We start from the raw sequence: 27,385 nt of genomic DNA on the forward strand, positions 1-27,385 counted from the left end.
GTGTGTCTGGCTGTGGGATCACACACCCCCCCCCCACACGCTCTGCTGCGGATGTCGGGCTCCAGCAGCGGCTCAGCTGGGTTTTTACACCACCCGTGGCCCCGGGGGGGGTTTGCCCGAGCCCCGGGTACCCACCCCACTCATCCCGCGTGGGTTATGAGACACGCCACGGTCATTGCCGAAGTCCCCGCAGGCACCGGGTCGGGGGTTCGTCTTAACGGGGGGGGTGGTGGTGGTTTAATTGGGAAGGAAGCGGCTGCTGGTTCTCGCACCCCGCAGGAGGGAGAACTGGGGCTGGAGGGGGGGGGCGTGTGCGGGAAGGGGGTCCCTCACCGTCCCCGCGTGGCCGTGGTCGGTGCGGGCATCAGGAGCTCGGGCAGCCCGCGGGACCGGGGACACCGGTTCCCCCCGACAGCCGGTGCGGCGGGACCGGGGCTGAGTCGTCTCCGCCACCGCCGCCGCTCCGAGGGGGGCTCCGGATCTGCCGGGACCCGGGAGCGGGGCCCCGACGGCCGCTCTCCCCCCGCCGTCCCCGCTCCCGGCCGCTCACCTGCCGCCGCCCCGGGGCCATCCCGGCGGGGCAGCGGCGCTGCGGGTCCCCGCGCTCCCGTCCCGTCCCCGCCGCTGGCAGCCGAGCCGAGCCGAGCCGGGGCGGGGGGGTCCGCGCTCCCCCGGGACCCCTTCTCTTTGCCGGCCAAACGGCAGAGGACGGGGCTGGCTGTGCCCGCCTGCCTGTCCTCCTGCCTGTCCTCCTGCCTGCCTGTCCCGCCACCCTCCTCGCACCGGCCGTCCCTCGCTGCCTGCCCGCCTGCCTGTCTCTGCGCCTTCCCATCCCTCCATCCGCCCCTCCCCGCTTCCACCTCTCCTCTGCCCCGGCCCCTGCCCGCGGGGACACACACACACACACACACACACGCGGGGGGGGGGGGGACACGCGGGGGGGGGGGGGCAGGCTGGCACCCCACGCCCCCCCCCCCCTCCACACCCCCCCGGCCCCGCTGCGGGGCGGCGAGAGGAGCCGCTCCGCCGCACCTCGCCCCGTTCCCCCCCCCCCCCCAACCTCCCCTCCCCGGACCCCCCCCTCGGGGACCGGGCTCTCGGCGTGCGGCGGCGGCTCTGCACGTCGGGAGGAGAAGAGGCGAGAGGGCTCCGACCGGCAAATGGGAGCCGCAGTCCCGGGCCGGTGTGCGGGACCGCTGCCTCCCTGCCCGGGAACCCCCAACCACGCACCCACCGCCCCGACCCCGCGTCTGTCCCGCATGGAGCTGAGAGCAGGTAGGAGACATCCCACCCCCCCACGCCCCCCCCAATCCCCGCACCGACCCCGCACCGGCCCCGCCGCTGCCACTAACAAAAGCCGTGCGGGAGCCAGAGCCGGGGGGGGGGGGGGGCGAAAGGAGGGAGAAAAGATTTTTTTTTGGGGGGGGGGATCCCCCCTCTTGCCCGGTCGGCAGCACCCCGGGGACCCCCTTCCCTTCCCTCCCCACCGCCTTCCGCGGCGCCGGGGCTCGGCTCCAGCTTCCCCACCTCTGCCCGGCGCCGGGACCCCCGGGGATGGGGAGGGGAAGGGGGGGGTGTGGGGGGGAAAGGCCGGGGGAGAGGGAGGGAATGAATGGAGCCCGCTCTTGTGTACAACTGCATCAAATACATTCTTGAAAGCAACCTGGTTCTGCTTAACACTTGAATTTTGAAAAAAAAAAAAAAAGAAAAAAAAAAGAAAAGAAGGGAGGCAGCAGCTTGGAGAGGGTGTATGCGAGCTCGCTTTTTTTTTTTTTTTTTTTATATTCTTGCATTCCTGGACACCAATCAAAAGAGCAAATCAAGGGAGGTGGAAGGGGGAAAGGCGGCGAGCGAGGCAGCCGGAGCGTGGTGCGAACTGTGCACACACTCACACACCAAAAACCCACCCAACCCCGACAGCTTTTTTTTCCACCTAACACCCAAGCAAACACAAACCAAAACAAATAGGGAGAGGGAAGGGAAAAAAAAAAAAAAGAAAAAGAAAAAGAAAAAAGAAAACCCAACCAAAAAAAAAAACCAACAAAAAAAAAAACCCAAACCCCGACCGAGCGCAAGCGAGCAAGCGAGCCAGGGCAGAGGCGAGCAGGCGGGCTCGGCCGGCCGCTCGGGGCGCGGAGCAAGAGCCAAGCCCCCGCTTTGGGCTCCTCTCGCCCCCCCTCTGCGCCTTCCGCCCCCCCAATCCCACCCTGCACCCCGACTATGCTAAATGTTGCTGGGGAGCTCTCAGGTAAGACCGAGGCGCTGGGTGCTGCCGGCCGGGGCCGGGGCGGGGGGCTGCCTGCGCTCTGCCTGCGCTCTGCCTGCCATGGTTTCTCCTTTCCGAGCCACTGCTGATTTTAATTTGATGTGATTAAAACGTCTGTCTGGCTTTGGGATTGATTTAAGACTTTCCCCTCTCTAGGTTTTGGTTTTGGTTTTTGGTTTTGGTTTTTTTTTGTGTGTTTTTTTGTTTTTTTTTTCCCTTTCTCTCGTTCCCTCTTTTCCATGCATGTTTGTGATTACCAGGGAGGGAACCGCCGCTGAGCACGGAGAATTAAACCCCAGGACTGACAGAGGGGAGGAAAATGAAAGTTGCCGGGATTTGGGGGGGGGGGCAGGAAGAGTTTTTGGTTGGTTTTTTTTTTTTTTTTTCTTGCCAAGGGCTGGATTTTGGGGTTTGCCTCGGAACGCCTTTGCCAGAGTGGCCGAGATTCCTCCGGGAGACAGCAGCGGGATTTTGGGGTGCAGGGGAAATGTTGCTCTCTGGAGGGGACCATCCCGGGGGCTGCGGGACGGCTTTGTTCCCCCAGCCTGAGCGGCCGCCTCGGGGCTCCCAGGAGAGCCGGGGTGGTTGGGGGGCTGGTCGGCCCCACGGCACATCGGGGTCGGGGGCTCCTCGCCCAGAAAGAACGGGAAAAATGCTGGAAAACACCCTTAAAAGGTCAAACTGTGGGTGCCGTGAGGCTCCCCGGGCTCCCACCCGGCAGGACCGGGGCAGCACGAGGCCGACACCGGGTTTGGCTCCAGCTCCCGTGGTGCTGGCGTGACGCAGGATGGGCAAAGTGGGGCGAGCGCCGGGGAACCGGAAAAGCGAGGCCGGGATCCACGGCGGCTCCGTCGCCCTCCCTCGCCCCTTCCTCTCCCCCTTCCTGCCCGCCACCGGGGCTGATGGATGCGACCGTGGAGCCGATGGCACAACCGGCCCTGGGGCCTGCGGCCAGCGCCGGGACAGGCAGGGAAAGGGGATGCCGAGCCTGGCACAGCGGGAAGAGCCGTGGGGGCAAAACCCCAGCTGCCCCATTCCCCGCTCCCCGTTTTGGGGCATCCCCGGTCGGCGGCGACCCAGCCTTCTGGCCCCGTCAGGGCTTGGGGACGTTCGGCAGCACCGGTGTCCCCGTGCCTATTTAGCAGGCTGCGCGAGGGCACGGTGGCGGCGCACATCTGGGCTGCATTAGGCGCAGCCCGCGAGCAGCCTCCGAAGGGAAATGCGGAGGGTTCTGCTTACAGGGCCGGGCTGGGGGGGGGAGATTTATGCCCTGCTAAGTGGCACGGAGCTCCATAAATCACCTTCCCCCCGCCTCGCCCCCGGCACCGCTCCTACCTACCCGACTGCCGGGGCAGTGCCCGTCCCCCTGCGCCATTGGGGGCTGGCACCCCTCTGCCCGGCACAGGGTGCCCGTGGTCCCTCGCCCATCTGCCGAGCATCAGCACGTGGGGACGTGCTCGCTCCGGCACCGACGGGACACCTGGGCGGCAGCCGTCCTGGCTTGTGCCGGCAAGCCGCCGGCCCAGCAGTGCCGTGTCCCCGGGTGGTGCGTGACCCATGGGTGACGGAGGTGTCCTGGGCTTTGCTGGGGTGCTGGGAGACGTGGGGCTGGCTGGGACACCAGGGCATGGCCGTCCCGAGCGGGCACGGCCGTGCAGAGCTGCCAGTCCCACGCTAACCTGGCCGGGCAGCGTCCCCGCGGTGCGGTGGCAGCTGCTGGGTGGGAGATGCCGGCGATGGCATCAGTGAAAGACCCGGGAGGGTGCCGGGGGGGGGCTGGTGGTGGGCAGCGTGCAGATCTGGGGGGGCTGCGCAGATCTGGGGGGGCTGCGCAGCTCTGCAACCTGCACCGGGGCGGGCAGGCAGCCGGGGTGCGTTGCATGGCTCATGGGTGCCGGCGGCGGTGGGTGCCGTGCCGGGCCGGGTGTGCGTGCGGGGCGGCGGGGTCTGGTTGGGATTAGGGGCCTGCGCCCCCCTCGCCGGCGGGGGTGTTTCCATCGTGCCGCTGGCTGGAGCCGGATGGGAAATCCAGGCCCGGCTAATTACGGCCTCGCTGGAGTCTCCCGTGCGCGGCCGCATTTATAAACACACGGAGGAGACAGGATGTAAACACTCAGCGCCGCGAGTGCAGGCAGGGCCGGGGCGGGAGGGGGGACGCGGGGCCGTGCTCCCCCCCCCCGCGCACCCACCCGCTCCCCGGCCCCGCACGCACCCAGCGCAGTGGCTTTGCTGGCCGGGAAAGCGTGCGGGGACAAGGGGCCCGGCAGAGTCGGGGCATGGTGGGCGCCGGGAGCCGCAGGCAGGGGCGAGGCAGGGTCTGCAGGCAGCACTTTGGGGGGGGGTGTTTGGTGGCTCTGGCAGAGCTGAGAGCCAGGAGAGGGCTGGGATGGAGGTGTGGGCTGGGAGCGGGCAGGTGGTGTCCCGTGGGATGGGGTGGGGTGGGGTGGGATGGAGACCCCACTGCGGTGGCCGTGGCCACTTCCAGGGAGCAAGGACACGCGGGTGTCCCTCCCATCAGTGCTCGGGGACCGCTGATGTCTGGGTGCGGGGCACACACGGAGCGTGAGCATCCTCACGCCTCCTGCTCCACACCACTGCTCCTGCCCGACGCCACGGCGTCACCTCCCCGGCCACAGCGGGGTTAAGTGCCACTGGCCTGGGGACACGGAGGTGTCCGTCTGTCCTTGCGCCCATGGGCATCGCCCGCTCCCAGCCCCATGGAGCAGCGGGTGGGGGCTGGCTGCCACCTTGGGCTGCGAAACCGCCCCGTGATGGCGTGCGGGGAAGGGTTAAGTGCTGCTGGTCGGGGTCGCAGGCAGCCGGGATGGTGGCCACTGCCCGTTGCCTGCTCCCTGCCTGCAGGGCTACGTTGTCCTCACCGCCGGTGCCTGGCCGCCACGGGACCTCCCGAGCTGGGCTCTCCCACGAGCGCCGTGCCGGGGATGGGGCCGCTGGGTGGGATGGGGCTCCGCTCGCCGCTGGCCACCGGCCCATCAGATACGGCGGCTCCTGCCGTGGGGCCGGCTCGGCTCCGTACGCTGCCGGGGAAGGGGAGGTGGGGGGGGGGGGCCTCTGGTGCGAGGGTTCCCCCTTCCTGGCTGCCGCCCCCGCCCCGGGCACCGCTTTGCACGAGGGTTTCGGGAAAGCGGCTCTGGGCGGTTTGTGGTCGCTCCTGACCTCGGCGGCTCTGCCCACAGCATGCCCAGGGAACAGCTCACCCGGCACCGTGGCTGCGCTCCCGCCTCGGCCGCTGGCCGGGAGGTCTGGCCGGCGTCGGCCGCCTGCGCTGCTGGCGGGGGGGTGGGTGGCTTGGCGGGAGGGCAAGGGTCCGGCCGGCGTGCCCGTGACTCCGCACGCATCCCGCCGAAGGCGGGCGAGCGACGGCCCCTCCGCCACGCGCGCGAGAGATGCTGGCGGCACCGCCGGCGCGTCCTGCCGCCTGCCACAGCCCCTCGGCGTCGGCAGCGTGGGTACCCCGGGGTGCTGCCTGACGGAGCCGGCGAGGGTGGTGGTGGTGGGGGGTGCCCGGTCCCGTGGCCCCGGCTGCCCCGGCTCGCCAGCTGCCCCCGGGACCGAGCGGGTGACCCCGGGCAGCCACGCCATGAGCTGCTTACGTGGGCTGGGAGCATCCTGGCCGGGCTCCAGGGCCGGTTTTGAAACCCTCGGGCTCTTCCTCTCCGACGTCACCGGGATCCAGCTGTGCCGGCCCCGCGCCTCCCTCCTCCCTGCCGGGCTGCCGCCGCCGCCATTGTCTGTGCCGGTGCCCAGACATTTTCTGCCCGAGTTGCAGCGACCGGGGTGGGCAGGGGAGAGTGGCTGCTCCACGGGGCGCCCGGCACGGCTGGGCCACGGCCACCGGCACGGCTGGGCCACCTGCGTGGCTGTGCCATGACCGCGGCTGTGCCACGGCCGCCACCGTGCCGCCACCGTGCCGTGCATCCCGCCATCTCCTGGCCATCGGCCGTGCACCGGGCACCTGCCCCTGCCCTTCCTCCCTCCTCCTCATCCTCACGCTCCTCCACCCCGTGGCCCAGCCACCTGCCCGGGAGCTGCTGGCGGCTCCATCCCCATCCCTCCCCTGGCCAGCCCCGGCCCCCCCCGCCCCGCGCCCCCCCCCCGGCCCGGCTCCCCCGGCTGTGTTTGGTTTGGCCGCGGCGGGGCCCGGGCTGGTGTAAATCCCGCGTTGGAAACTCGAGCCGGTGCTGGGCGAGGGTCCGGCCAGCCCAGCGGTGCGGGGGCTCGGCCAAAGCAAACACCCGGGGGCGGGTGAGTCACCGTGGCGGGGTCCCCGTCCCCCCCCCCCCCGCCCTGCCCCTGCTGCCCGTCCCACACGCGCTTGCACGCACGCAAGGCGGGATGGCGGTACGGTCCACGCGCCGACACGCCGGGACCCGGCCACGGGCAAGCGGCTGCACGTGCCCACTGTGGGGCACGGCCGCACGTCGGGGCGCCCACGCCAGCTCGCACAGTGTGTGTGCGCTGGCTTGCGCCGCGTGTCACGCACGGGCACGGTGCGTCACACACCTCTGCGGTGCGTCACACGTGCGTGCCACAGCACACACACGCACGGCATGTCATGCACTTGTATGGTGTGTTGCACACTTAAACAGTGTGTCATGCATGCGTGGTGTGTCACACGCTGACGTAATGTGCATCAACGCGCTTGCACGGTGTATCCCACACGTGCACGGTGTGTCACATGCCTGTGTGGTACGTGACACTCCCGCACGGTGTATGGCACACCTATACGGCGTGTCACGTACCTGCATGGTGTGTTGCACACCTGCACGGTGTATCATGCACATGCACAGTGTCTTACACCCGTGCACAGCATGTTGCACGCTTGCACACTGTTATCGCACACCCGTGTGGTGTCGCACACCTGCAAGGTCCATCGGGCGCACGCGTGGTGTTTCACGGGCCTGTGTGATGCGCTGTACAATGGCGCTGTGTGTTGCACGCCTGCAGAGCGTATCACCAGTGTGAGCAACGTGTTGCACAACCACAGGGGGTGTATTGCTGGCGTGTGTGTCGTGTGGCACACTCGCAGGGTGTGTATCACAGACGTGAGCAGCGTGTTGCACACCCACAGGGGAGTTGCACACTCAAACGCTGCTGGGAGCCGGGCATCTCCCCGCGGCGGGGGCTGGCGGGTGCAGGGGCAGCTGCGGTGGGGCTGGCACGGCCGGAGCCACGACGTCCCCGAGGACCCTCGTGCGTCACCGGCGCTTGGCCGCTTCCAGGTTTCCAAACCTCCCGGTTGCTCGTGACGGGGAGCGGTGACGTGCGAGGGCACCGCGGGGCTCCCCCCGGCCTCGCCTCCCCGGGGGATTGCCACGAGGGCTGCCCACGCCGGGAGCCCTGCCGAGCCCCGCGGTGACGAGCCGTGCCGGCGGTGGGTCCTCCCGCCGGAGGAGCTGCCGGGAAGCCCGGCTCCGGCGTGCCGAGAGGTGCCAGTTGGCCGGGAGCATCCTGGCCGCGGGCTGTGACCTTTGCACAACCGCCGGCTAACGAGGCCGGAGCTCGTAAGGCCACCCTGACGTCAGGAGCGATGACGGGGACCCGGCCGGCGGTTTCCGGCAGCCTCGGCAAAGGTCACCCCCACGCCCCGGCCACCCCTCGGGGTCCCCGTCCCGCACCCCACCCCCCCCGCCCCCTGTTCCCCCTCGGCGGGGTGCGGCGGGGGGGGTCCCCACCGGGGCGAGGGCTGCCGGCAGCCCCGCGGGATGCCCAGCCTGCTCCGGCGTTGGTGGCGGCTGAGTCGCCGTGCCCAAATATAACCCAGCCGTGCCGTCCCGGCGGGAGCGCAGCGAGCCGCGCTCGCTCCAGACCATATAAAGGATTGTTGCTGCAGCCCGCGGGCGGGAGTTGGCGGGGGGTCCCCGGTGCACCGGCAGCGCCCTGGCCGTGCCAAGGCACGAGCCGCCCTGTGCCAGGGGATGCTGAGCCGCCCCGTGCCGGCGAAGATGCTGAGCCGCCCTGTTGCCGGCACCCCTCGACCCCACTACCCGTAGCCCTTCCGTGCCTCAGTTTCCCCACTCGCGGGGGTGAGGCTGGCGGCGGCCCCGAGGGCTCGGCGGCACCGAAGGACGCGGTGGCCCGTGGTGCCGGGGCATCCTGCCCGCAGCCGGGGTGTCCCTGCCATCCCAAGCCCAGGGGCGGGAGGAGGTGTGTGTCCCGTGTCTGTGTCCCCCCCCCCAAAACCCCCTTGTTTCCCCCCTCCCTGAGGTGCCGTGTCCCCGCAGGAGACTCTTGGGGGATCTTCACCTTCCTGTGCGCCGCGCTCTGCAACCTGCCGGCGCTGCCCGCCCTGAACTGCACCGAGGAGCTGGGCGCCGGCCAGTCCATCCAGAAGACCTACGACCTGACCCGCTACCTGGAGCACCAGCTCCGCACCCTCGCCGGTACCTACGTGAGTAGGAGCTTGCCCGCGCCGTGCCCCCGCTTGCCCCCCTGCCCTGCCCCGCAGCACCGCGGGGGGGGGGGGGGGGTTCCCCTGTCCGTGCCCGGCTCCCTGGGGGTGCGCCGGGGTGGCTGCACGCACCTCTGCCTGCGTACGTGTGCGTGTACACGCGTGCGTTGGTGTGCCTGCACGTAGACGCGTGGCTGCGTGCGTGCGCCTATGCATATGTGTGTAGGTGTGCATCAGTGCGGCTGCACGCATGCCTGCACGTACGTGTGCGTGCATCGGAGTGCCTGCGTGTGTGCATGCCTGCACATCCATGTGTGTGAGTGCTTGCACAGACGCGTGCCTGCACATCCATGTGAGTGTGTGTGTGTGTGTGCGCATCGGTGTGGCTGCATGCATGCGCGCCTGCACATATGTGTGCATCGGTGTGCCTGCGCACGCGCGCATGTGCATCAGCGTTCCTACGCACACGCGTGCCTGCACACACGCGTGCACGTGCACACACAAGGCACATCCAGCGCTGCCAGTCTCCCTGGACACGCGTGTGCACTTGCGAGTGACGTGTTTGCACTCACGTGCCCTCGCCCAGCGCCAGCGGTGCCGGTGCTGCCCACCCTCCCCGGGGGCTGTGGGGCTCCCCCCCCCCGCCGTGCCCGGCTACACCCGTGCCGGGGGCCGAGGAAATGTCTCATCGGCTGAGGGCAGGGGCCCGGGGAGCCGCCCTGCGCCCCGGGTGCAGGCAGGGGTGCAGGCAGCTGCCTCTCCCTGCCCGCCGGCAGCACCGGCTCACGCGGAGGTTCCCCATCTCTGCCCTGACATGCCCCCGGCGCTGGGGGTGCCGGCACGTGGGGTGCCAAGCGGTGACGAGAGTGGCACTGCCGTGGGGCTGGGTGCGAGGGGAGGGGGGGGGCGGGGGCTCCACCCCACCCGTGGGTGCCTCCAGGTCTGCTGCCTGGAGCTGTGGGCATGATGACCAGGGATGGGGACGCTGGGGGGATGATGGGGACGGGGACATGGAGGCTGGGGACGTGGGTGGGAGATGGAGAGATCTGGGACGTGGTGGGGATGTCCACCTCGGGGACGTGGGATGTGGGCAGGGGGACATGGAGACCTGGGGGACGTGGGGACCTGATGGGAAGGGGGATGTAATGTGCCCAGGGACATGGAGACCTGGGATGCGGGGGGCACGGAGACTGGGAACCTGATGGGAAGGGGGACGTGATGGGCAAGGGGCCATGGTGTGCAGGGGGACATGGAGACCTGGGACACGATGGGTATGTCCGCCTGGTGGGCATGGAGACTGGGCGCCTGACGGGAAGGGGGACGTGATGGGCAGGGGGACATGGAGACCTGGGACGAGGAGGGGGGCAGGTCCAAACACAGGGACACCAAAACCTGGGATGTGGGGAACGGGATGAGGGGGGCAGCCCCTACCCCGTGGCACCCCCCGATGCCTGACAGCCGTGTCGTTCCCCCCTCCCCTTGCAGCTGAACTACCTGGGCCCCCCCTTCAATGAGCCCGACTTCAACCCCCCGCGGCTGGCCCGTGCCGAGCGGGTGCCCAGCGCCACGGTGGACTTGGACCTGTGGCGGGGCTTGACCGACAACGCCCGCTTGGCCGCTAACTACCGCGCCTACAGCCGGCTGCTCTGCTACCTGCGGGCGCTGGACGGGCAAGCGGGTACCGCCGAGCTGCGGCACCGCCTCGGTCACTTCTGCTCCAGTCTGCAAGGTTTGGTGCTCAGCATCGCCGGCGTCATGTCTTCCTTGGGTTACCCGTTACCCACAGGGCCCGCCGGGCCCCCCGCACCCCCCGGCACCCCCGTGGCCCCCAATGATTTTCTGAAGAAGATGGATGATTTCTGGCTGCTGAAGGAGCTGCAGACCTGGCTGTGGCGTTCGGCCAAGGACTTCAACCGCCTCAAGAAGAAGGTGCCGCCCGCTGTGGTCACGCTGCGCCTGGAGGCGAGGGGCTTCTGAGCACCCCCACCACCACCCCGACGCCTCCCACACACACACCCCCCCCCCGCCTCACCGGGACAGGGATGGGGCTCCTCACCTCGCCGGGCCACCGCACGTCCCCACCGCCACCTCGCTGTGCCTTGCGGGATGGGGCCGCTGACCCAAAGTGCCACCACCGCCACCCCACAGCCCCACCATCACCACGCTGTGCCTTAAGGGATGGGGCTCCTGGCCCCAAAGTGCCACCGAAGCCACCCACATCCCCCCTCTGTCACCAGTGTGCCTTAAGGGACGGGGATTCTGACCCCAAAGTGCCACCGAAGCCACCCACGCCCCCCTCCATCACCAGCGTGCCTTGAGAAATGGGGCTCCTGACCCCAAAGTGCCACCGAAGCCACCTCACGTCCCCACCGTCCGTGCCTCGAGGCAGGGGCCGGTGCCACCAGGGTGTCCCCGTGGCCATGCTGTGCCCACCCCACCGGGGTGCCCCATCCCCTCGGGACCGTCCCCACACCCGTGGGGCTGGGGAGGGCAGCAGGCTCCTCCCCCTGCCCCACGGCAGCAATAAGCCCCACCTCCGGGGGGCTCCAGACTGGGTGCAAGCCCCGCCCACCCCTGAAAGGACCAATCCCCCAGAGCGTAGGATTAAGCCCCGCCCCACCCAGCAGCAAGCCCCGCCCCAGGAGCAATAGGCTCCACCCCTCCCCGGACGGCAATAAGCCCCGCTCACCAGCCAGTGTCGCAAACCCCGCCTCCTTCCCACAACAGGCTCCGCCCCCTGTTGCCCAAGCCCCGCCTCTCCCACGGTTGCCTAGCGACCCCCCGCCCACCAGGCCTGAGGGGGTGGGGCTCTGGGCTGCAGTGGGCGGGGCTGGAGGCGGGGCCCCAGGGCCGCTGTCCCGGTGCGTCTATGAGTGTTTATTTATTGGAGATGTTATTTATTGGGGTATTTATTGCAGAAGATCTATTCTTGTATGAACGAATAAAAGCCTTTCTCCAGCACCCCTGCCCCGCCCGCCCGTGCCACACGGCGGAGGGGCCCGAGGAGCCAGCGCCTGCCATCAGTAGGGACCAGGGTGAACGGGTAGCTGGCCCAGAGCTCAGTGTGAGGGTTGGGGTGTTCCCCCCCCCCCCGCCCCGGTATGGGGGGTGGCAGGGTGGGAAGCCAGGACTCCCCAGGTGCAGGTAACCCCACCTTATCCCCCCCCCCAGCCATGGCTTCCCTGCCTGCAGGCCTGAGCGTAGGGTACCCCCATCCCAGGGGGGGTTACCCCCTTCCCCGGGCACTACCTGGGGGTGACCACCAGCATGTATAAGGTGCCAGGCTGGGGCAGAAAGCCCACTGCACGGACGGCTCGCTGCGAGGGGGTGTTTTGGGGCAGCACCCCGCAGTAGATGGGGAAACCGCGGTTGTGCAGCTCCCGGCCCAGGGCACCCAGCGTCACCCCGCTCAGGCCCTGCCCACGCCAGGCGGGCAGCGTGTAACTGTGGCTTAGGCAGCCCAGGGGGTCCAGCAGGATCCAGGGGACGGGGCGCCCAGGGGGTCCCAGCAGGCAGGCGCTGGGCAGCGCCCGCACCAGCCCCAGCAGGAACCGCTGGCTACGGGCATTGCCCCCGAAACCCCACGTGGCGTTGAGCAGCGGGACGTGGGACGGGGACACGGGTGCCAGGCGCAGTCCCGGTGGCACCCTGCAATGCGGTAGAGCGCAGAGATGGGGTGGGGACACGGGGGAACCTGCACCCCGTCCCCCGGCAGGGACGGCACCGGGGAACTGCTGCACCTGGGGATGTGACTGGGGACCCCTGTGCCGCCCAGGGATGTGCTCAGGGACCCCCCATGGCACCTGGGGATGTGCTTGGGGACACCCCCCCCCCAGTGTCACCCAGGGATGTGACCGGGACCCCTGGTGCCACTGCGTCCTTGGGTGCCCCCGCACTCACTGCACACGGGGCCGGGGGGGCCGGGGGCTGAGCAGCGCCTGGTACCGGTACGTCTCCATCCGCAGCCCCTTGGCATCGGCCGCCTCGCGCACGGCTTCGTACATCCCTTCCTGCATCCCTGGGGCAGCGTCATCAGCGCGGGCAGGGGCACAGCGGGGAGGGGGTGTCCGGGACCTCCCCCCCCGTCCCATGCCAGGCTTACCCTGCGTCTGGAAGGCCCGGGTCCAGCCCACCGCCTCGGTGCCCCCCAGCAGCGCCCGCCAGGCGCTCTCGTCCCGGTAGTACACGGTCAGCTGGTTGGTGTAGAAGTCCCCCGGGTCTCCGTGCTCCTGGGGGGGACACACGGCATCTGAGCGTGGGTCCCCCCTCCCCTTCCCCCTGGCCCCACGGTGTGTGGGGTGCTGCCAGGGTGGGTGGGGGGGCACCTGGAGCATCACCTCTGGGCGCAGGCGGGTCAGGACAACGCCAAAATGGGGCCAGGAGTCCACCAGCACCTCGTGGGCGGCCGGGTTCCCCCCGGGCCACTGTCATCACAGCCCCCAGGACCTGCAGGACAGGATCAGTGCTGGGGGGGGACAGGACACGGGGGGGCCTGACGGGTCCCCCCCAACCCCCTGCGGTGCCCAGCTGTGCCCTGGGTCCTGCTAACTTCCATCAGTGTGGGGGGCAGGATATGTGGGGAGCACCCCGGGGTGCCTGTCACCAGCAGGATGGTGGCGGGGGGAGGGACAGGGGTCCCCAGGGCCCCCAGAGTCCCTGCGACTGGTGGGATGGAGGGGAGGGCATGGAGGTCCCCGGGGTCCCCGTCACCAGTAGCACTGGGTGGGGAGGGCACAGGGGACCCTGGAGACCCCATCACCAGCATGGAGGGGAGGGAGGGGACAGGGGTCCCCAGGGTCGCTGTCAGGGAGGTGGGGGCAGAGGGGTCCCTGGGGTCCCCATCACTGGCAGGGTAGCAGGCAGGCTCCTCCGCAGGGCCTCCTCCAGGCGCTGCAGCTGGCCCGGGCACGTCAGGATCAGCATGGCCCCGTGGCCGTGGGGCAGGCGGTGACACCGAGGATCTGTGGGGCAGGTGGTGACACCGAGGATCCCAGGGCTGTGGGGCAGGGTGTCCCCAGGAGTCAGCAGGACGGGCAGAGCTGGCCCCGCGCCTGGTGCCTGATGGGATGGACCCTGCCCGCTGCTCCCGTGATGGGCCACCCCCCGGGCAGAGGACACTCGCTGGCCCGTGACGGCTGGTGGTGGCCCTGGGACCTGCTGGTTTCACCGCCTGCCACGCAGAAGCAGGGATCTGCTGGTGTCACCGCCTGCCCCACGGTCCCCAGACATCAGCCCCGCGGCCACCCGGGACCCACGGCCCCAGGACTGCTGTGGGGTGAGTGCTGGCAACGGGGACGGGGTCCCCACCTGGGGGGTCCTGTCCCCTTGTTATTGTAGGGTCTCTCAGCAGGACCATGCTGATCCTGACGTGCCCGGTGCAGCTGCAGCGCCTGGAGGGGGCCCTGCGGAGGAGCCTGCCCCTCGCCCTGCCGGTGACGGGGACCCCGGGGTCACCCCTGTCTCTTGTCCCCAGTGTCACCTCCCCACTCTCACCCCACCAGGGACCCCAATATCACTCTGTGTTCCCCCCCCCGCCTGCCACCCCCCGGGTGTCCCAAGTCCAGGACAGGCTGCTCTGGGGCATCACCAGCACCTAGGGCTGGCTCCAAGCCCGCCAATCCCAGCCCAGTTGCACTCTGTCCCAGCCAATCCCAGACCAGCTTGGTTCTGAGCCAGCCAATCCCCTTCCAGGTCCACACAAGTCAGCCAATCCCCTCCCAGACCCCCCATACAAGCCAGCCAATCACAGCCCAGGCAGCGTGCAATGCAACCAATTCCAGGCTTCCAGCTTGCCCCTCCCCACTCCACCTAACCCCGCCCACTTACTGGCAGCCTGGCTTTAGGCACCGCCCCCTCTTGCCTTCACCCCACCCAGCCCTATGGGGAGAGGGTGGTTTATCTGGGGAGGGCAGGGTGCTGTGGGGTGTGCCCGGGCTGTGCCGGCTCGGGGAGCCCTGGGGAACCCCTAAATCTGCCCCCCCCCCCAGCTCTGACCCCTTTCCCCCGCAGGTCCACGGGGCCGTGATGAACATAAATCGGGGGAACCCGGGGGAGTTGGAAGTCGTGGTGGACTCGTGGCCCCACTTCGGCGCCGTGCTGGCGCGGCGCAGCGGAGAGGTGGCCCATGGGGACGTGGGGCATGGGGGGGACACACCGCAGGGTGTGTGGGGGCACGGTGCCCTGGCACATGCCAGGTGGGCTCAGGGCACCCATGGGTGCCCTGCAGATGCCGGTGGATGACTGCTACCGGAACATGCACGCGGCTTTCTACCGGGATGTGGGTGCCTACCGGGCGCTGCTGGAGACCCCCGGCTGCCTGCGCTGGGACACCGCCTTCCACATCTTCGGTGGCCTGGGGACGGGGCGGGGGGGCAGTCCTGGGGGGCATCGGGAGGACACTGGGAGCATGAGACATTGGTGATGGGGGGGGGCGGCGAGGAACTGGAGGCATTGGGTGGTACTGGTGGAAGGAATTGGGGGTGCTGGGGTGCACTGGGGGCAGGCATTTGGGTGCTGGGGGCACTGGGGAGCATTGGGGGCATGACTTGGGGTGGGCAACTGGGTGGTAGGGGTTTGAGGGGTGCTGTCACTGGGGAGTACTGGGGCTCGACTTGGGGAGCACTGGGGCAGCGATGGGGTTAGTGGGGGCACCAGGGGCAGGGTCCAACCATTGTGGTTGGACTTGGGGGTGCTGGGGGGCACTGGGGGCAGGAATTGGGGTGCTGGACACACTAGGGGCAGGACTAGGGCTACTAGGGATGGAGACTGGGGTTGTGGGGTGCCCTTGGGGACACTGGGGGGACACTGGCGTGCTGGGGTCAGAATGGGGGGCGGGGCAGAGACAGGATTAGGAGCACTGGGGGAGCAGGACCCCTGACAGCACCATCCCCAGGGCTGCAGGAGGGGGTGGCCACGGTGTCGCAGGCCATTGCGGGGACCAAGAACATCGAGCTGGAGGTGTCCGAGTACTACACCTACCTGCACCCCGACCCCAGCACCCTGCCCGAGCCCCGGTGAGCCCCCCAACCTCGCCCTGACCCGGCGCGGGCAGCCCCGCCAGCCCCTGCTGATGGCCGACCCTTGCCACAGGCTGGACCCCAACGTGCGGGTGGGCTCGCTGAGCCCGGCACACGTGGATCTGCTGAACGAGACGTGGACATACGGGGGCAACGCGCGCAGCCGGCGGTACCTGGCGGAGGTGCTGGGGCGCTTCCCCAACCTCTGCCTGCAGGATGGGGCCGGGCAGCCCCTCTGCTGGGCCCTGACCGACCCCTTCGGCACCGGGACCCACGGCTACACCCTGCCCGCCCACCGCCGGCGGGGCCACATGCGAACGGTGCTGACCCTAGCTGCTCGCCGGGCGCAGGCCCGTGGCTTCCCCGCCTTCGGGCACACGGCCACGGGCAACCGGCCCATGCAGCGGCTGCAGGAGGAGCTGGGCCACCAGCGACTGCCTGGGCTTTGCCACTTCATCCTGCACAACCCTGGCCTGGGCAGGGCCGGACCCTGAGCCCCCTGCCCAGTTCCTGCCCAGGAAAGGGCTGTGGGGCAAGGAAGAACAACCAATCCAGATCAAAAAGCATTGTGGACTCTCTGATGGCTGCTATAGGGTTGGGTCTCCTTCCAGCACCAGTTTTCTTGGCCGTTACAGCCATGACGCGGCTTGGTGGCTCTGTGTCACCGCCGAGGGATGCAGCTGCGTCCCCGGGGAGTCGCTCCATCCCTCTGTGCCGGGACACGCACCGCAGCCCTGCCTTGGCTATTCTCGGCCTCCCCAGGGAGGGCTGAAAAGCCTCAGGCAAATCTGCACCGGTGGCACCTGCCGTGTGTGTGTGTGTCCCCCCCCCGGGACGGTGTCACCACGGCTGGGGGTGGGGACAGGCAGGCACAGCACCCGTGGGTCACCGGCTGTGCTTCCCGGGGAGGGGGGACAGCCAGAGCGCTGCGTGGGGCAGAGGGTGACGGCTGCACGGCGTGAGTCACGGCTTGTGGGGGTGATGGGGACAGACGCGGGGGGTGACAGGGACAGCCGGGGGGGTTGCCAGTGCCCAGGGGGACGGGGACCACCGCGGGGGTGACGGTGCATGGGGTGATAGAGACCGGGGCTGATGGAGACCGCCGAGATGGGGGTGACAGCGGCGGGGACCCTCCCCAGCTCTGCCTGGCCCCGCCGCTTCCGCCCGGCGACCAGCAGGGGCGGGGCGGGGCGGGCGGACGCCCGGTTCCCGGTAGCCGCGGGGCCGCCGCCGCAGCCGCGCTCTCCCGCAGGGCCATGGAGCAGCCCCGGCGCATCACCGACTCCTTCCCGCGGCGACGGCGACCGGGGCGAACCCCGGGCAGGGACAAGGGCAGGGTCAAGGGCAGGGACAAGGGCAGGGGCTGCCCCCAGACCCGGCCCCGCGCCCTCCCGCCCGACGAGAGCCCCCCGCCGCCCCCGCTGGACCAGACCCTCCTGGAGATGCTGCGGCGCTTCGACCTGGCTTGGGAGTACGGGCCCTGCACCGGTGAGAGCCCCCGGCCACCCCCCCCAGCCACCCCCCCGGGTCCCCCCGGCCCCGCTGACCCTGGCCTCCCGCAGGTATCACCCGCCTGCAGCGGTGGGAGCGGGCGCAGGCGCTGGGGCTGAGCCCCCCGGACCCCGTGCGCGACGCCCTCCTGGAGCACCGGGACAACCCCGATGTCACCTACAGGTGGGTGTGGGACGGGGGACACCGGGCACCCCCTCCTTCTCTCAGTGCCCCCCACCCTGCCGGCATCCGTCCCACCGAGCAGGGGTGGGGGGCAGCGGACACCCACTGACCCCCGCTGTGCCCCACAGCCTCTGGCACGAGTACGCGCTCTGAGCCGCTGCACCCCACGCCGGAGGGAAGAAAGTTGCGGGGGGACAGTGTCTGCTGCCCCCCAGGCCTGTCCGCAGCCGTGCCGCAGCCCGGGGGGGCACCGGGCGGATTAAAGGCTGGTGTGAGTGAAGGAGGGGGGCTGCTGTGTGCTGTCTGTGGGGCACCCGGGGCGGGGGGGTGAAGCCCCGCTGCAGGGCACTGAGGGAGGGCAGGGCACCATATCCCCCCCCGTCAGACAGAGCCAGGCGGGTTGTCCAGTCACACAGAGTTTAATGCCCACCCCACAGAGTGTCCTCTGCCCCACAGATCCCCCCCCAGCACGGAGCAGATGGCAATCCCTCTGCCCCACAGATCCCCTTGTTCTGGTGCAGACAGGCATCACCCTTGCCTACAGCCCTCCTCACTATGGGGGTGCTCCTGCCCCAGAGGCCCCCCCCCTGCCCTGCCACAGGGAGCCTGACCCACGGCAGGGGGGGTCAGCTGTCCCCGTGGGCACCGGAGATGGCTCTGGCACCGGGGGCAGCACCTGGCCTGGGACAGAGTCCCCAGGGACACAGGGCAGGGGTCTCGGGAGGGATGGGTGCCCCTGGCCCCCACAGGGTGGCAGAGGGATGTACCAGGATGCAGCATGGGCTCAGCACCCTGTGCCTGCCACACTCCCTCCCATGCCAGCGGGATGGACTGGTCCTTACCACGGGGAAGGTGAGAGAACGATGGGGTCCCCAGGTCAGGGTGCTCCCCCAAAGGTGAGCCACAGCTGTGGGGTGGGGAAAGACAGGAGAGCAGCAGAGCTCTGCCCCCCCAGCAAGCGTGACAGAGAGGGGACACGAGAAGGGACATGGGATGTCCCACAGCAGGCTGAAGGGACAGGAGGGGGGCCATGGGCTGTCCCCACGAGTGTCTGGTGGGCACCTCTGCCCACCCACAATGCTGCTGAGCGGGCGGTGGGCTCAGCGCCTGCGGCCTCCAGCCCAGACCATGAACTTCAGGAGGCGTTGCCTCGTCCCACGTGGACACCCTCGGCGTGACATGCCACAAGCACCCCACGGGAGCTGTGGTCTTGTCGGGGGGCTGGGGGGGCTCACCTCAAGACCGCAGTGCTCCTGCCTGTCCCTGGCCAACGGCATCACAAAGTTGCAGGCAGGATTTCTCCTCTTCTCTGCGTCTGTGGGGAGAAGGGAAGAGGGATGATTCTGCCGCTCTCCTCTCCTACGCCTGGCCTCTGCCACCTTGGCAGGCACCAATGCACCCCGGGGCTCGGGAGAAAAGGGATGGCTGGATGTTAGCAAAGCCACCTACTCCTAGGTCACCACACCAGGTGAATCCCTTGTAAAGCTGAGGTTACTTAGGTAGTAAAAGCATAAACATCGAATTTGGGTATGGATGAAACAAAACTGGGATCCATGGAAAAAAAATTAATTAGAAGCAGGCTGTATGGGTGGAGAAAGGAAGGTGGAAGGGTAGCAAAAAGGGCCCCAAAATGGAAAAATGGGGAATAAGATATAAAAATCAGATAAAGGTCAGCACAGGGAGGGAACTTCTGATATTAGGGGTGCAGATGACTGGATTGTAGTGCTGTGGACCTGCAGAGCCAAGTCTGGCAGGCACAGCCCCCCCCCCCCCCAGGCCATCGGGACTCTGATGGGACCTTCCCCTCCCAGGCGGTGGGGAGGAACAAGTGGGAGCTGTCATTCAGCAGCAGTCCTGTGGGATTCCTAAGATTAAGAGCCATAATTAGTAGCTTTGCTGTGTGCAGAATCATTTAATCATAAATGAATAATAGGACGTGTTTGTTAATTATTCAGGTTATTGATTACTTAATTGATTAGCTCTCTAGCAATTTGTTGCTTAATCAATAAAATGAATTGGTTATATCCCAAGTCTGCAATCGAGCGGTGGAGAGCTGGACCAGGGAGGGGGGCACGTGGGACAGGGTGGGATGGGGTGGGGGGCTCACTCACACAGTAGGTACTGAGCCCTCCATATTGCATTGTTCAGCCGTAGGAGCTTCTGCCCTAACCCCATGGCAAAGTGAGGAAAGGCTCCAAGACGAAACAGGGCCTGTCTCACCTACAAAAGCACAGGCAGGATGCCCTGCACAGCCCACAGTGGTGCTGCAGCCCCTCGTTCCATCCCATGGCCTGTATCTCCCTTCTATCCCATGTCCCCCCATGGGAAGGGGGTCTGAAGAGGCTGGAAGCACTCTTCCCCCCCTCCTCCCAGGGCCCAGCTCCTCTGCCGTGATCACCCCTTCCACTGTGATGGCTGAGAGATGTGACCGATGGAGCAGAGCAAACATCAGGGTGGTGGCAGAGCCCAGCAGTCCAAGGTTCTTGCTCAAGGGGGGGGTCATTCCTGGTGGGCTGCAAGCCAGCAAGGGCTCTGCTGGCCACACTCCAGCAGCTCTCTACCTGCTGAGTCCCAGCCTGGTGGGTGGGTGGGGGGAAGACTCTGGGATGGATTCCACACACCCCCCCAGAGAAACAGCCTCAGAGCAGGCTCCGGTCAGGACACCTTTCCTCAACACACATCCTCGCAGTCAGAGGCAATGGGCGACCTTCTAGCTCCATGTGGGGCTCCACGTCAGCTCTTCCAGCTTCAAGAAGATCCCTGATCTGTGCTGACACCCCTGCCCTCGCAGCCCAGGGCAGGCTGTGCCCTGCAGCTCTGCCCTCCTGGGTGTCAGGCTGATTAGCGCCAGGCTGCCTGGTCTGTGGCTTTCCTCCCTCCTGCCCTCACCTGCAGGCCTAGGCCATGCACTCATGGAGCTTGGGGAGAGGTGTCCATGCTGTGGGGCCGCAGCGGTAGGTCTGGCAGGTGCCCTCATCCACCACACTGAAGTCATAGGCCCCTGTCCTGCTCCTGCCTCTACAGGGCCTGGCTCCCGCTGCTCCCCCGTCGGCCTGCCCCTGCCTCCTCCTGCTCCTTGAGCCCCGCTCCCGCCTCGGTGTGTGGCAACGACACCATGAAGTAGTCGCTGTAGATGAACTGGGGATGCGCCATGGCAAGGGCCCCCCTGCCGACTCCCCAGCGCCTGGCCCGCTCCAGCGCTACGGCCGTAGCGGGCTGCCGGCTCCCTGCCCCGCTTCACTCCTCCGGTTCCGGTCCCGGTCCCACGGCACGGCCCAGGCCGCCGAGGCTGAGGAAGGCCTGCGCCCTGCTCCCATGGCAACCAGGAAGGAGTCCCGCACGCATGCGCTGAACCCCGCCCCGCACGCAAGGGACGCTGGGGGTTGTAGTTTCCGCCCCACGGCGCATGCGCATTGTAATCGTCCGCCGCACAAGATGGCGCCGGAGCCTCGTGCTGCCCGCCTTGCCGGTGCGCGGCGACAGGGCAGGCAGCGGGGCAGGCAGCGGGGCGCCAGTACTCCCGCCCCGGTCTGACCCGGGTCCCGGGGGCAGGAGGTTACACCCACCTCCCCCTCCCCGCACAGAGGGTGCAGCCCTACGGCCCATGTGTTTACTCTGGCCCCTACTGATGGCAAGCAGAGCCTCAGCCAGGCCAGGCCTCGCAGGAGGCCCCACGCTTGTCCCCACTGCCCACAAAGCCACCCCTGCGCAGGACCCACGCTAGCGGCAGCCATTTCCACTCTTTATTCTCAGTGCTGGCGCAGTGAGGGGTGGCAGCAGGGCCCTGTGTGTGGGGGGTCGAGGCAGGGCCACCTCGGTCCCCCAAAGTGCAGGCAGTGTTGGGGGGAGGGGTGTGCTGGCTCCCTGGCCACGCCTCCAGTGGGCCTAGGCTCCGCCCCTTCCCCATGTTGCTAAGGCAGCAGTGGTGCTCCATCCCAAGCCCCGCCCCCTGGTTAGGGGGCAGTGGGCTGGGCAGAGGGGAGGTGGGGGGCTGGGTCAGCACCAGGGGTGGGGTCAGAGGCAGGGGTGGGGCAGTGGGCAGGGTCAGGATGGGAAGAAGGGGCGGAGTCACAACTGGTGGCAATTGGGGTGGGGTCGTCTGTGGGGGCGTGGTCACAGGTAGGGGCGGGGCCTCCATCCAGGCTGGCCTGGCGCACCACTCGGCGGGGCCGGGAGGAGGGCCGTGCTCCTGGGGGGGCAACCCCCGGCACCCCCGCTGCCTCTGCAGCCGCGAACACCTGTGGGAGGGGAACAAGGGGGCTCAGCCAGCGCCGTGACCCCGCAGCCCGCCCCCCCCCCCCCCCGCCCCTGCCCTGCACTCACCTCCCCAGCGAAGGGCTCCACTGGCAGCTCGGGGGGCTCGGGGGACTCCATCTGGCTGATGCTCCGCATGACGGCGCAGAGGGAGATGCGGGGGCGCCGGGAGGCCCCCAACAGTCCCGACCTGCTCGCCTCCTCAGGGGGCTGCGGGGAGGGGGCAGGGGACAGGCCCCCCTCGTCCCCCGGGGCGGCCTCTGGGCCCTCCTCGGGCTGGGGCGCCTGCTCCGCCGCCTTGGGCTCCCACAGGCTGCTGTGCCGGCTGCCGCACACCTGCCATCAGCGGCTGGCCCCGCCCCTGCCCTGCCCCACCCACGCATGGAGCCACACCCCTTCTGAATCAGGGCAGGGCTCCCACAGGCTCCGCCCCCCACAGCCACAGCAGCTCCACCAAAGCCCACCCTGCCCCATCAGGGCGTGGCCATAGAACCCCCACCCACCTGCAACTAGAGGGGCGTGGCCACAGCAGGCCCCACCCACACTGCCCAAGGGGTCGTGGTGAAAGCAGACCCTGCCCTGCCCAAGGGGGTGTGGTCACAACAAGCCCCTCCCACTCCTGTCCAAAGGGGGGTGGTTATACCATGCCCCACCCACCCTGCCCACAGGGCATGTCCTGCCCCACCCCTTGCCCCGCCCACCTGGCGTGCAGGATGCCCTGGTAGAAGTCGAGCTGGCGCATGAATCCGGGGTTGGGCAGGACGCTGGGGCGGCAGTGCCGGACGTGCCGCAGCGCCCGTTCCAGGGGCCACCCGAACTCCTTCATGGCGTAGGCCAGCACCGTAGCCGCCGAGCGGCTCAGCCCCATGCGGCAGTGCACCAGCGCCCGGCCACCGCTGGCCCTGCGGCACCCACTCGTGCTGCCACCGAGCTCCTGGTGCTCCCCATGTGTCCCCAGCCACCCCGGTGTCCCCAGGCACCCTGTGCCCCAAGGCTCCCCATGTCCCCAGGGCTCCCCTGCCCCCAGGGCTACCACTGTCCCCAGTGTATCAGTGCCCCAGTGCTTCCAGTGTCCCCAGGGACCCCAGTTCCCAGGGCTCCCTGTGTCCCCAGAGACCCAATGCCCCAGAGCTCCCCAGCTCCCAGTGCTCCCAGTGTCCCCAGGGCTCCCAGTGCCTCAGTGCCCCTTGGTATCTCAGTCATCAAGACACCCCTCCATGCACCCCCACCCATGTGCCCCCCAGCCTGCCCCTGTCCCTCTGTGCCCCCCATACCCTATGTCCTCCTTGTGTGCCCCCGATAGCCCCCACCCCACCGTGCCCCTGTGCCCCGGGGCTGCCCTGGCCCCACTGACCGGACACGGGAGAGGAAGAGGAAGGTGTCGTTCCAATGGGGCAGGAGCTGGGCCGTCTCCTCATCGTACACCCGCACGTTCATGTAGGTGAACAGCGCCGGGAAGAAGTTGTCGATCTCCCGCGCCACGTTCAGGATGTGGGTGACCCTGCAGTGCAGGGGTGACAGTGGGCACGCAGGGTTGGGGCTCTGCCTGTGCTCTGTGGGGTGCCCCACAGTGCCCCATGCCCACCCCACCGCCGTGCCACAGCCCTGCTGCACCCACCCTGCCAAGTGTCCCACGATGAGCCCATGCCCACCCTGCTGGGTGCCTTACAAAGACCCATGCCCACCCCCATGGGTGTGCCACAATGACCCTATGCTCACGCCAATGGGAGTCCCATGACGATCCTATACTCAACCCACCGTGATGATCTCATACCTGCACTACCACGACACTCCATGATGACCCCGTGCCACCCCACCATGACACCCCAGATGACCCCGTGCCACTCCACGCTCACCGGTTCTGCTGCAGCTCCTCCAGGTTGGCCGCGTTCCACTCGGAGCCCTGCGTGGTGGCAGCGGTGAGGGGTGGGGACAGCCCTGCCTGCCCTGCCCGCCCTGCCCGCCCCGCTGCCCACCAGGTAGAGGTGTGGGAAGACGCGGGAAGGACGGTCCATCTGCGCCAGCACCAGCAGCATCTCGTTGTCGATGAAGTCCTTGTGCTGGGCCAGGCTGTGCCCCGTGCGCCGCTCCAGCTCCTCCCGCACCTGGGCATCGCCGCGGGGTGAGGGACGGCCCTTTGCCTGCCTGCCCCTGCCCGCTCCTGCCTGCGAGCCGGGCCCTCGGCCCGCCGGGAGCCCCTGCCTGGTGGCACCCACCTCCTTGGAGGTGACACTCTCCAGGTCGGCGGTGGCCATCACGTCCCGCAGCAGCGCCCGAACCGCCTGCTCCGACAGCTCCGGCGCCGCCGGCCTGGCACCCGCAGCACTGTGTCACCGGCGGTGGCGCTCACCTGCCCCGCCCTGCCCAGGCCCCGCCTCCTCAGTCCCAAGCCCCACCCCCAAGCGCAAGCCCCACCTCCCCATGCCCCTCCCCACACTGGAAGCTCCACCCCTGCCCAGACAAACCCCACCCCCTCCATTAGCCACACCCTAAACCCAGACCCCGCCCCCAACACAAGCCCCTCCTTCCAAGCAGAGCCCCTCCCTCACAGCCCCACCCAATAGCTCCACCCCTTTACCACAAGCCCCGCCCTACTGCCCCACCCTGAGGCTCCCTGGCCCAGCAGCAGTGCTTCATTGGCCAGCAGGCTGAAGGGGGCGGGGCAAGGGGCGGGGCATACCGGAGGGACGGGGGCGAGGCGGGACGCACGGACTCGAGGTCGGCCATGGCCAGCCACTCGTTGAGGCAGCTCTGTTCCGAGGTCAGCGCCGACGCGTAGCCACGGGCCCAGGCCAGCGCCGGGCCACCGGGGATGTGCCCGCCGCGGGACGCCTCCTCACAGGCGCGGTGCAGCTCCTGCAGCACGGCCCTGCCGCACGCCACCCCTGCCACGACCGCACCGCCCCAGCACTGCCCGCATCTCCTTCCCAGGGCACCCCCAGACGTGGGTGCCACCTCCCCTCTCCCAGGTGGATGCAGCTGGGTGGCCTGTGGCTGTGCCCAAACTCCCCCCACCATGGCCCCGTTCCCATGACTGTGCCCAGGTGCCCGTGGCGGTGCCCATACATCCGTGTCCTGGCGATACCCGTGGTGGTGCCCAAGCCTCCATGCCCATGATGGTGCCCACGTCCCCTTGCCCACGGTGATGTCCACATCTCCCATGGCAGTGCCCACGTCCCCTGTGCCCACGGTGGTGCCCTCGTCCCCCGTGCCCATGGTGGTGCCCACGTCCCCCATGACTGTAGTGGTACCCACATCCCCCGTGCCCACGGTGGTGCCCACGTCCCCCATGCCCATGGACACACCCGGGGTTCGCTCACCACATGGTCTGGACAGAGATGGGCTTGAAGATACGGGTCTGCCCCCCCGACGTCACGCTGAACCCCCTGGGCACCATGGGGAGACATTTGGGTCAGGGTGGGCACCCCAGCCCCAGCTAATCCCGTGAACCCCACCCTCATAAACCCCTCTCCTTCCCAGCAGCCCCACCTACCCCTTACCCATCGCCGTCGAGGAAGACCTGGGTGTCGCTCCAGAGGGGCAGCACCATGCCCAGGGTGCAGCGGGCGGCCCTGGGACGGGCAGGGGTCAGGGGGTGCGGCCGCCCCCCCTGCACCCCCCCCCAACGCCCCGCTCACCCCTCATGGGCGAAGTCCACACCCAGTAGCGCCGTCTGCCCCTCGGCTCCCACCTCCTCGGGCCGCACCACCAGCAGGTACCGCACCCGCCGCGGCCGCGCTGACTCCAGCCGCACCGCCTGGGGGTGGGAGGCATGAGGGGTGCCCCCTGCACCCCCGGGTGAGCACTGCGGGATCTGCCCCCCAGTGCCGGGGAGGAGCATCAAGCACACTGCGGGGCAGGCTGGGCTGTATCCCATCCCCATCCTGTCCCCATCCCGTTCCACCCCCATGCTCATCCTGTCCTGTCCTGTTCCCATCCTGTCCTCATCCCATCCTATCACATCCCCATCCTCACCCCATCCTGTCCCATCCCATCCCATCCCCATACCCTTCCTGTCCCCATCCCCATCCCTGTCCCCATCCCCATCCCATTCCATCTCTTTCACTGTCCCCATCCCATCCCCATCCATATCCCATCCCATCCTCATCCTGTCCCTTCCATCCCCTTCCCATTCCATCTCCATCCCATCCCTGTCACCATCCCTGTCCCTGCCACCATCCCCATCCCGCTGCCATCACTGTCCCCGTCCCCACTCCTGTCCCCGTCCCCATCCCCATCCCATCCCCTACCAGCTGGATGGCATCCTGGGGGCGCAGCAGCTGCATCATGAGCTGCAGGTGCTGCTCCTGCCGCCCCGGGGCCTGGCCGGGGGGCACAGCTGGGGGGGGCTCGGCCACCAGCGGCTCCTCCGCGGGCAGCAGCATGGCGGCCCCCTTGACCATGACGAAGCTCTGCCTGGGGGGCAGGAGGGTCCTGAGCGGGACGTGGGGCCCAGCCCGCAGCAGGACCTAGCCCTCGTGGCTGGGGTACTCCCAGAGCGCTCCCCTGAGGTGGGGGGGAACTGGGGGGCTGGGACAGCACGGGGGAAGGAAATGCTCCTCAGGGGGTAGCTGTGTCCCCCCCCCCACCCCAGTGCCCCCCAACCCGTGGCTTTGGAGCCCCTTCTCACCGCCGCTGCAGCTGGCCGCGCCTGGGTGCATCTTCCTTCTGCAAAGCACAAGTCGGGGGGTAGTGCCCCCGGGGGAGCATGCCCCGGGACATGGACCATGCCCGGGGTGCCTGGCAAGCACCCCCTGGCACATTCTGCCTGGCACTGGGGGGTCAGGGACACCCTGCCAAACCCACCCCGCCGGCAGCACGGGGCATCCCCACTGTGGGGGAGCGTGGGGGCCCTGGGAGGGGTCCCCCTGGGGAGGCAGATCCCTGGGGATCAGCCCTGGGATGCCAGGGGGGATCCTGTCCCTGTGCCCCCCCCCCCCCCGGCTGGGTGCTGCCCAGTGGGGAAGTGCGCTGGGGGGGGGGAGCTGGGCTGTGCACCCTGATAAGGCCCTGCGGTTACTGGGGGCGGGGGGGAGGCAGGGGCACTGGGAGCCACTGGGACAGCGAAGATACTAGGAGCACTGGGGACAGTGGGAACAACTGGGGACAACCGCCCATACGCACCCCCCCCCATCCCCTCCCCCCCCAACTACGGGGCAACCCCCAGCCGGGAGCAGAGGAGACCCCAACGTGTGCTGGGAGCAACTGGGCTCCCAGTAACCTGCACCGGCGCTAAGCCTGTACCGGGAGCGACCGGGGCAGCCTTCCCTCCCCGGCGCTGGGAGCAGCCGGGACAGCCCGCACCCCCCCCCCCCGCCCCGGCCCCGCCGCGAGCCCCCGGGGCAGCCACGCTTCCTACCGGAGCGCCCGGGGAGCCGGGACCGCCCGCCCGCCCCCGCTGCCGGCAGCCTCTCCCCGTCCCGGCAGCACCCGGCGGCCTCCGGGCCGGCCCTGCCGAGCTGCCGCCGGCGCTGGGGTGTTCCGAGCCCGTCCCGGTCCCCGGTCCCGTCCCGCACTCACCGCGGGGCCCCCGGCGGAACCCGCCGCCCGCCGCACGGTGACCAGCGCCATGCCCCGCCGCGCCGCCCCGCCGCACCAGGAAGCGCCGCCACTGCCCCGCCCGGACGGGAGCGGGCACGGCACGGCACGGCACGGCACGGCACGGCACGGCCCGCAGCGGGAGCGGCACACCCCCCCGCCCCGGCACCACCGGACGGGGAACCCTCAGACCGCCCGGCCCGGGAGGGGGACTTGCCCGGTAGC

The 27,385-nt window shown here is 69.1% G+C and overlaps 4 protein-coding genes and 1 pseudogene across 8 annotated transcripts; 3 read left to right on the forward strand and 2 right to left on the reverse strand.

Annotated features, from left to right (window-relative positions):
- Window positions 1-1,089: 1,089 nt before the first annotated feature.
- CLCF1 (cardiotrophin like cytokine factor 1) lies at window positions 1,090-11,729 on the forward strand. 2 transcript variants are annotated; one of them, XM_054828437.1, is made up of 3 exons: window positions 1,090-1,275; window positions 8,512-8,678; window positions 10,164-11,729. In XM_054828437.1, exons 1-3 carry the CDS (start codon window positions 1,161-1,163, stop codon window positions 10,653-10,655), a joined length of 774 nt encoding a protein of 257 aa, XP_054684412.1. In that variant the 5' UTR covers window positions 1,090-1,160; the 3' UTR covers window positions 10,656-11,729. The 2 variants fall into 2 exon arrangements, with proteins under 2 accessions (XP_054684412.1, XP_054684413.1); XM_054828438.1 differs by lacking the exon at window positions 1,090-1,275 and adding an exon at window positions 1,844-2,248.
- A 194-nt stretch (window positions 11,730-11,923) lies between these two features.
- LOC129207470 (glycine N-acyltransferase-like protein 3) lies at window positions 11,924-13,601 on the reverse strand (annotated as a pseudogene).
- A 221-nt stretch (window positions 13,602-13,822) lies between these two features.
- LOC129207472 (glycine N-acyltransferase-like protein 3) lies at window positions 13,823-16,272 on the forward strand. The gene is made up of 6 exons (XM_054828439.1): window positions 13,823-13,953; window positions 14,029-14,110; window positions 14,688-14,795; window positions 14,905-15,025; window positions 15,571-15,691; window positions 15,768-16,272. Exons 2-6 carry the CDS (start codon window positions 14,033-14,035, stop codon window positions 16,186-16,188), a joined length of 849 nt encoding a protein of 282 aa, XP_054684414.1. The 5' UTR covers window positions 13,823-13,953; window positions 14,029-14,032; the 3' UTR covers window positions 16,189-16,272.
- POLD4 (DNA polymerase delta 4, accessory subunit) lies at window positions 15,776-19,392 on the forward strand. 2 transcript variants are annotated; one of them, XM_054828441.1, is made up of 4 exons: window positions 15,776-15,876; window positions 16,947-17,182; window positions 17,257-17,368; window positions 17,497-19,392. In XM_054828441.1, the coding sequence occupies exons 2-4, from the start codon at window positions 16,951-16,953 to the stop codon at window positions 17,519-17,521; spliced, it is 369 nt and encodes a 122-aa protein (XP_054684416.1). In that variant the 5' UTR covers window positions 15,776-15,876; window positions 16,947-16,950; the 3' UTR covers window positions 17,522-19,392. The 2 variants fall into 2 exon arrangements, with proteins under 2 accessions (XP_054684416.1, XP_054684415.1); XM_054828440.1 differs by lacking the exon at window positions 15,776-15,876 and adding an exon at window positions 16,235-16,652.
- Window positions 19,393-21,097: 1,705 nt separating this feature from the next.
- On the reverse strand, window positions 21,098-27,247 carry SSH3 (slingshot protein phosphatase 3). 3 transcript variants are annotated; one of them, XM_054827123.1, is made up of 14 exons: window positions 27,143-27,247; window positions 26,253-26,290; window positions 25,873-26,038; window positions 25,261-25,379; window positions 25,123-25,194; window positions 24,943-25,008; window positions 24,303-24,491; window positions 23,839-23,932; window positions 23,599-23,727; window positions 23,479-23,525; window positions 22,977-23,123; window positions 22,324-22,524; window positions 21,692-21,947; window positions 21,098-21,606 (listed from the first exon to the last, which is right to left on the reverse strand). In XM_054827123.1, the coding sequence occupies exons 1-14, from the start codon at window positions 27,191-27,193 to the stop codon at window positions 21,322-21,324; spliced, it is 1,860 nt and encodes a 619-aa protein (XP_054683098.1). In that variant the 5' UTR covers window positions 27,194-27,247; the 3' UTR covers window positions 21,098-21,321. The 3 variants fall into 3 exon arrangements, with proteins under 3 accessions (XP_054683098.1, XP_054683097.1, XP_054683099.1); XM_054827122.1 differs by having other exon boundaries at window positions 25,116-25,194; window positions 25,261-25,408; XM_054827124.1 differs by lacking the exons at window positions 26,253-26,290; window positions 27,143-27,247 and having other exon boundaries at window positions 25,116-25,194; window positions 25,873-26,023.
- Between the last annotated feature and the right edge of the window lie 138 nt (window positions 27,248-27,385).

The sequence above is a fragment of the Grus americana genome, chromosome 5, assembly GCF_028858705.1.
Source record: "Grus americana isolate bGruAme1 chromosome 5, bGruAme1.mat, whole genome shotgun sequence".
In the NCBI taxonomy this organism is placed as follows: Eukaryota; Metazoa; Chordata; class Aves; order Gruiformes; family Gruidae; genus Grus; species Grus americana.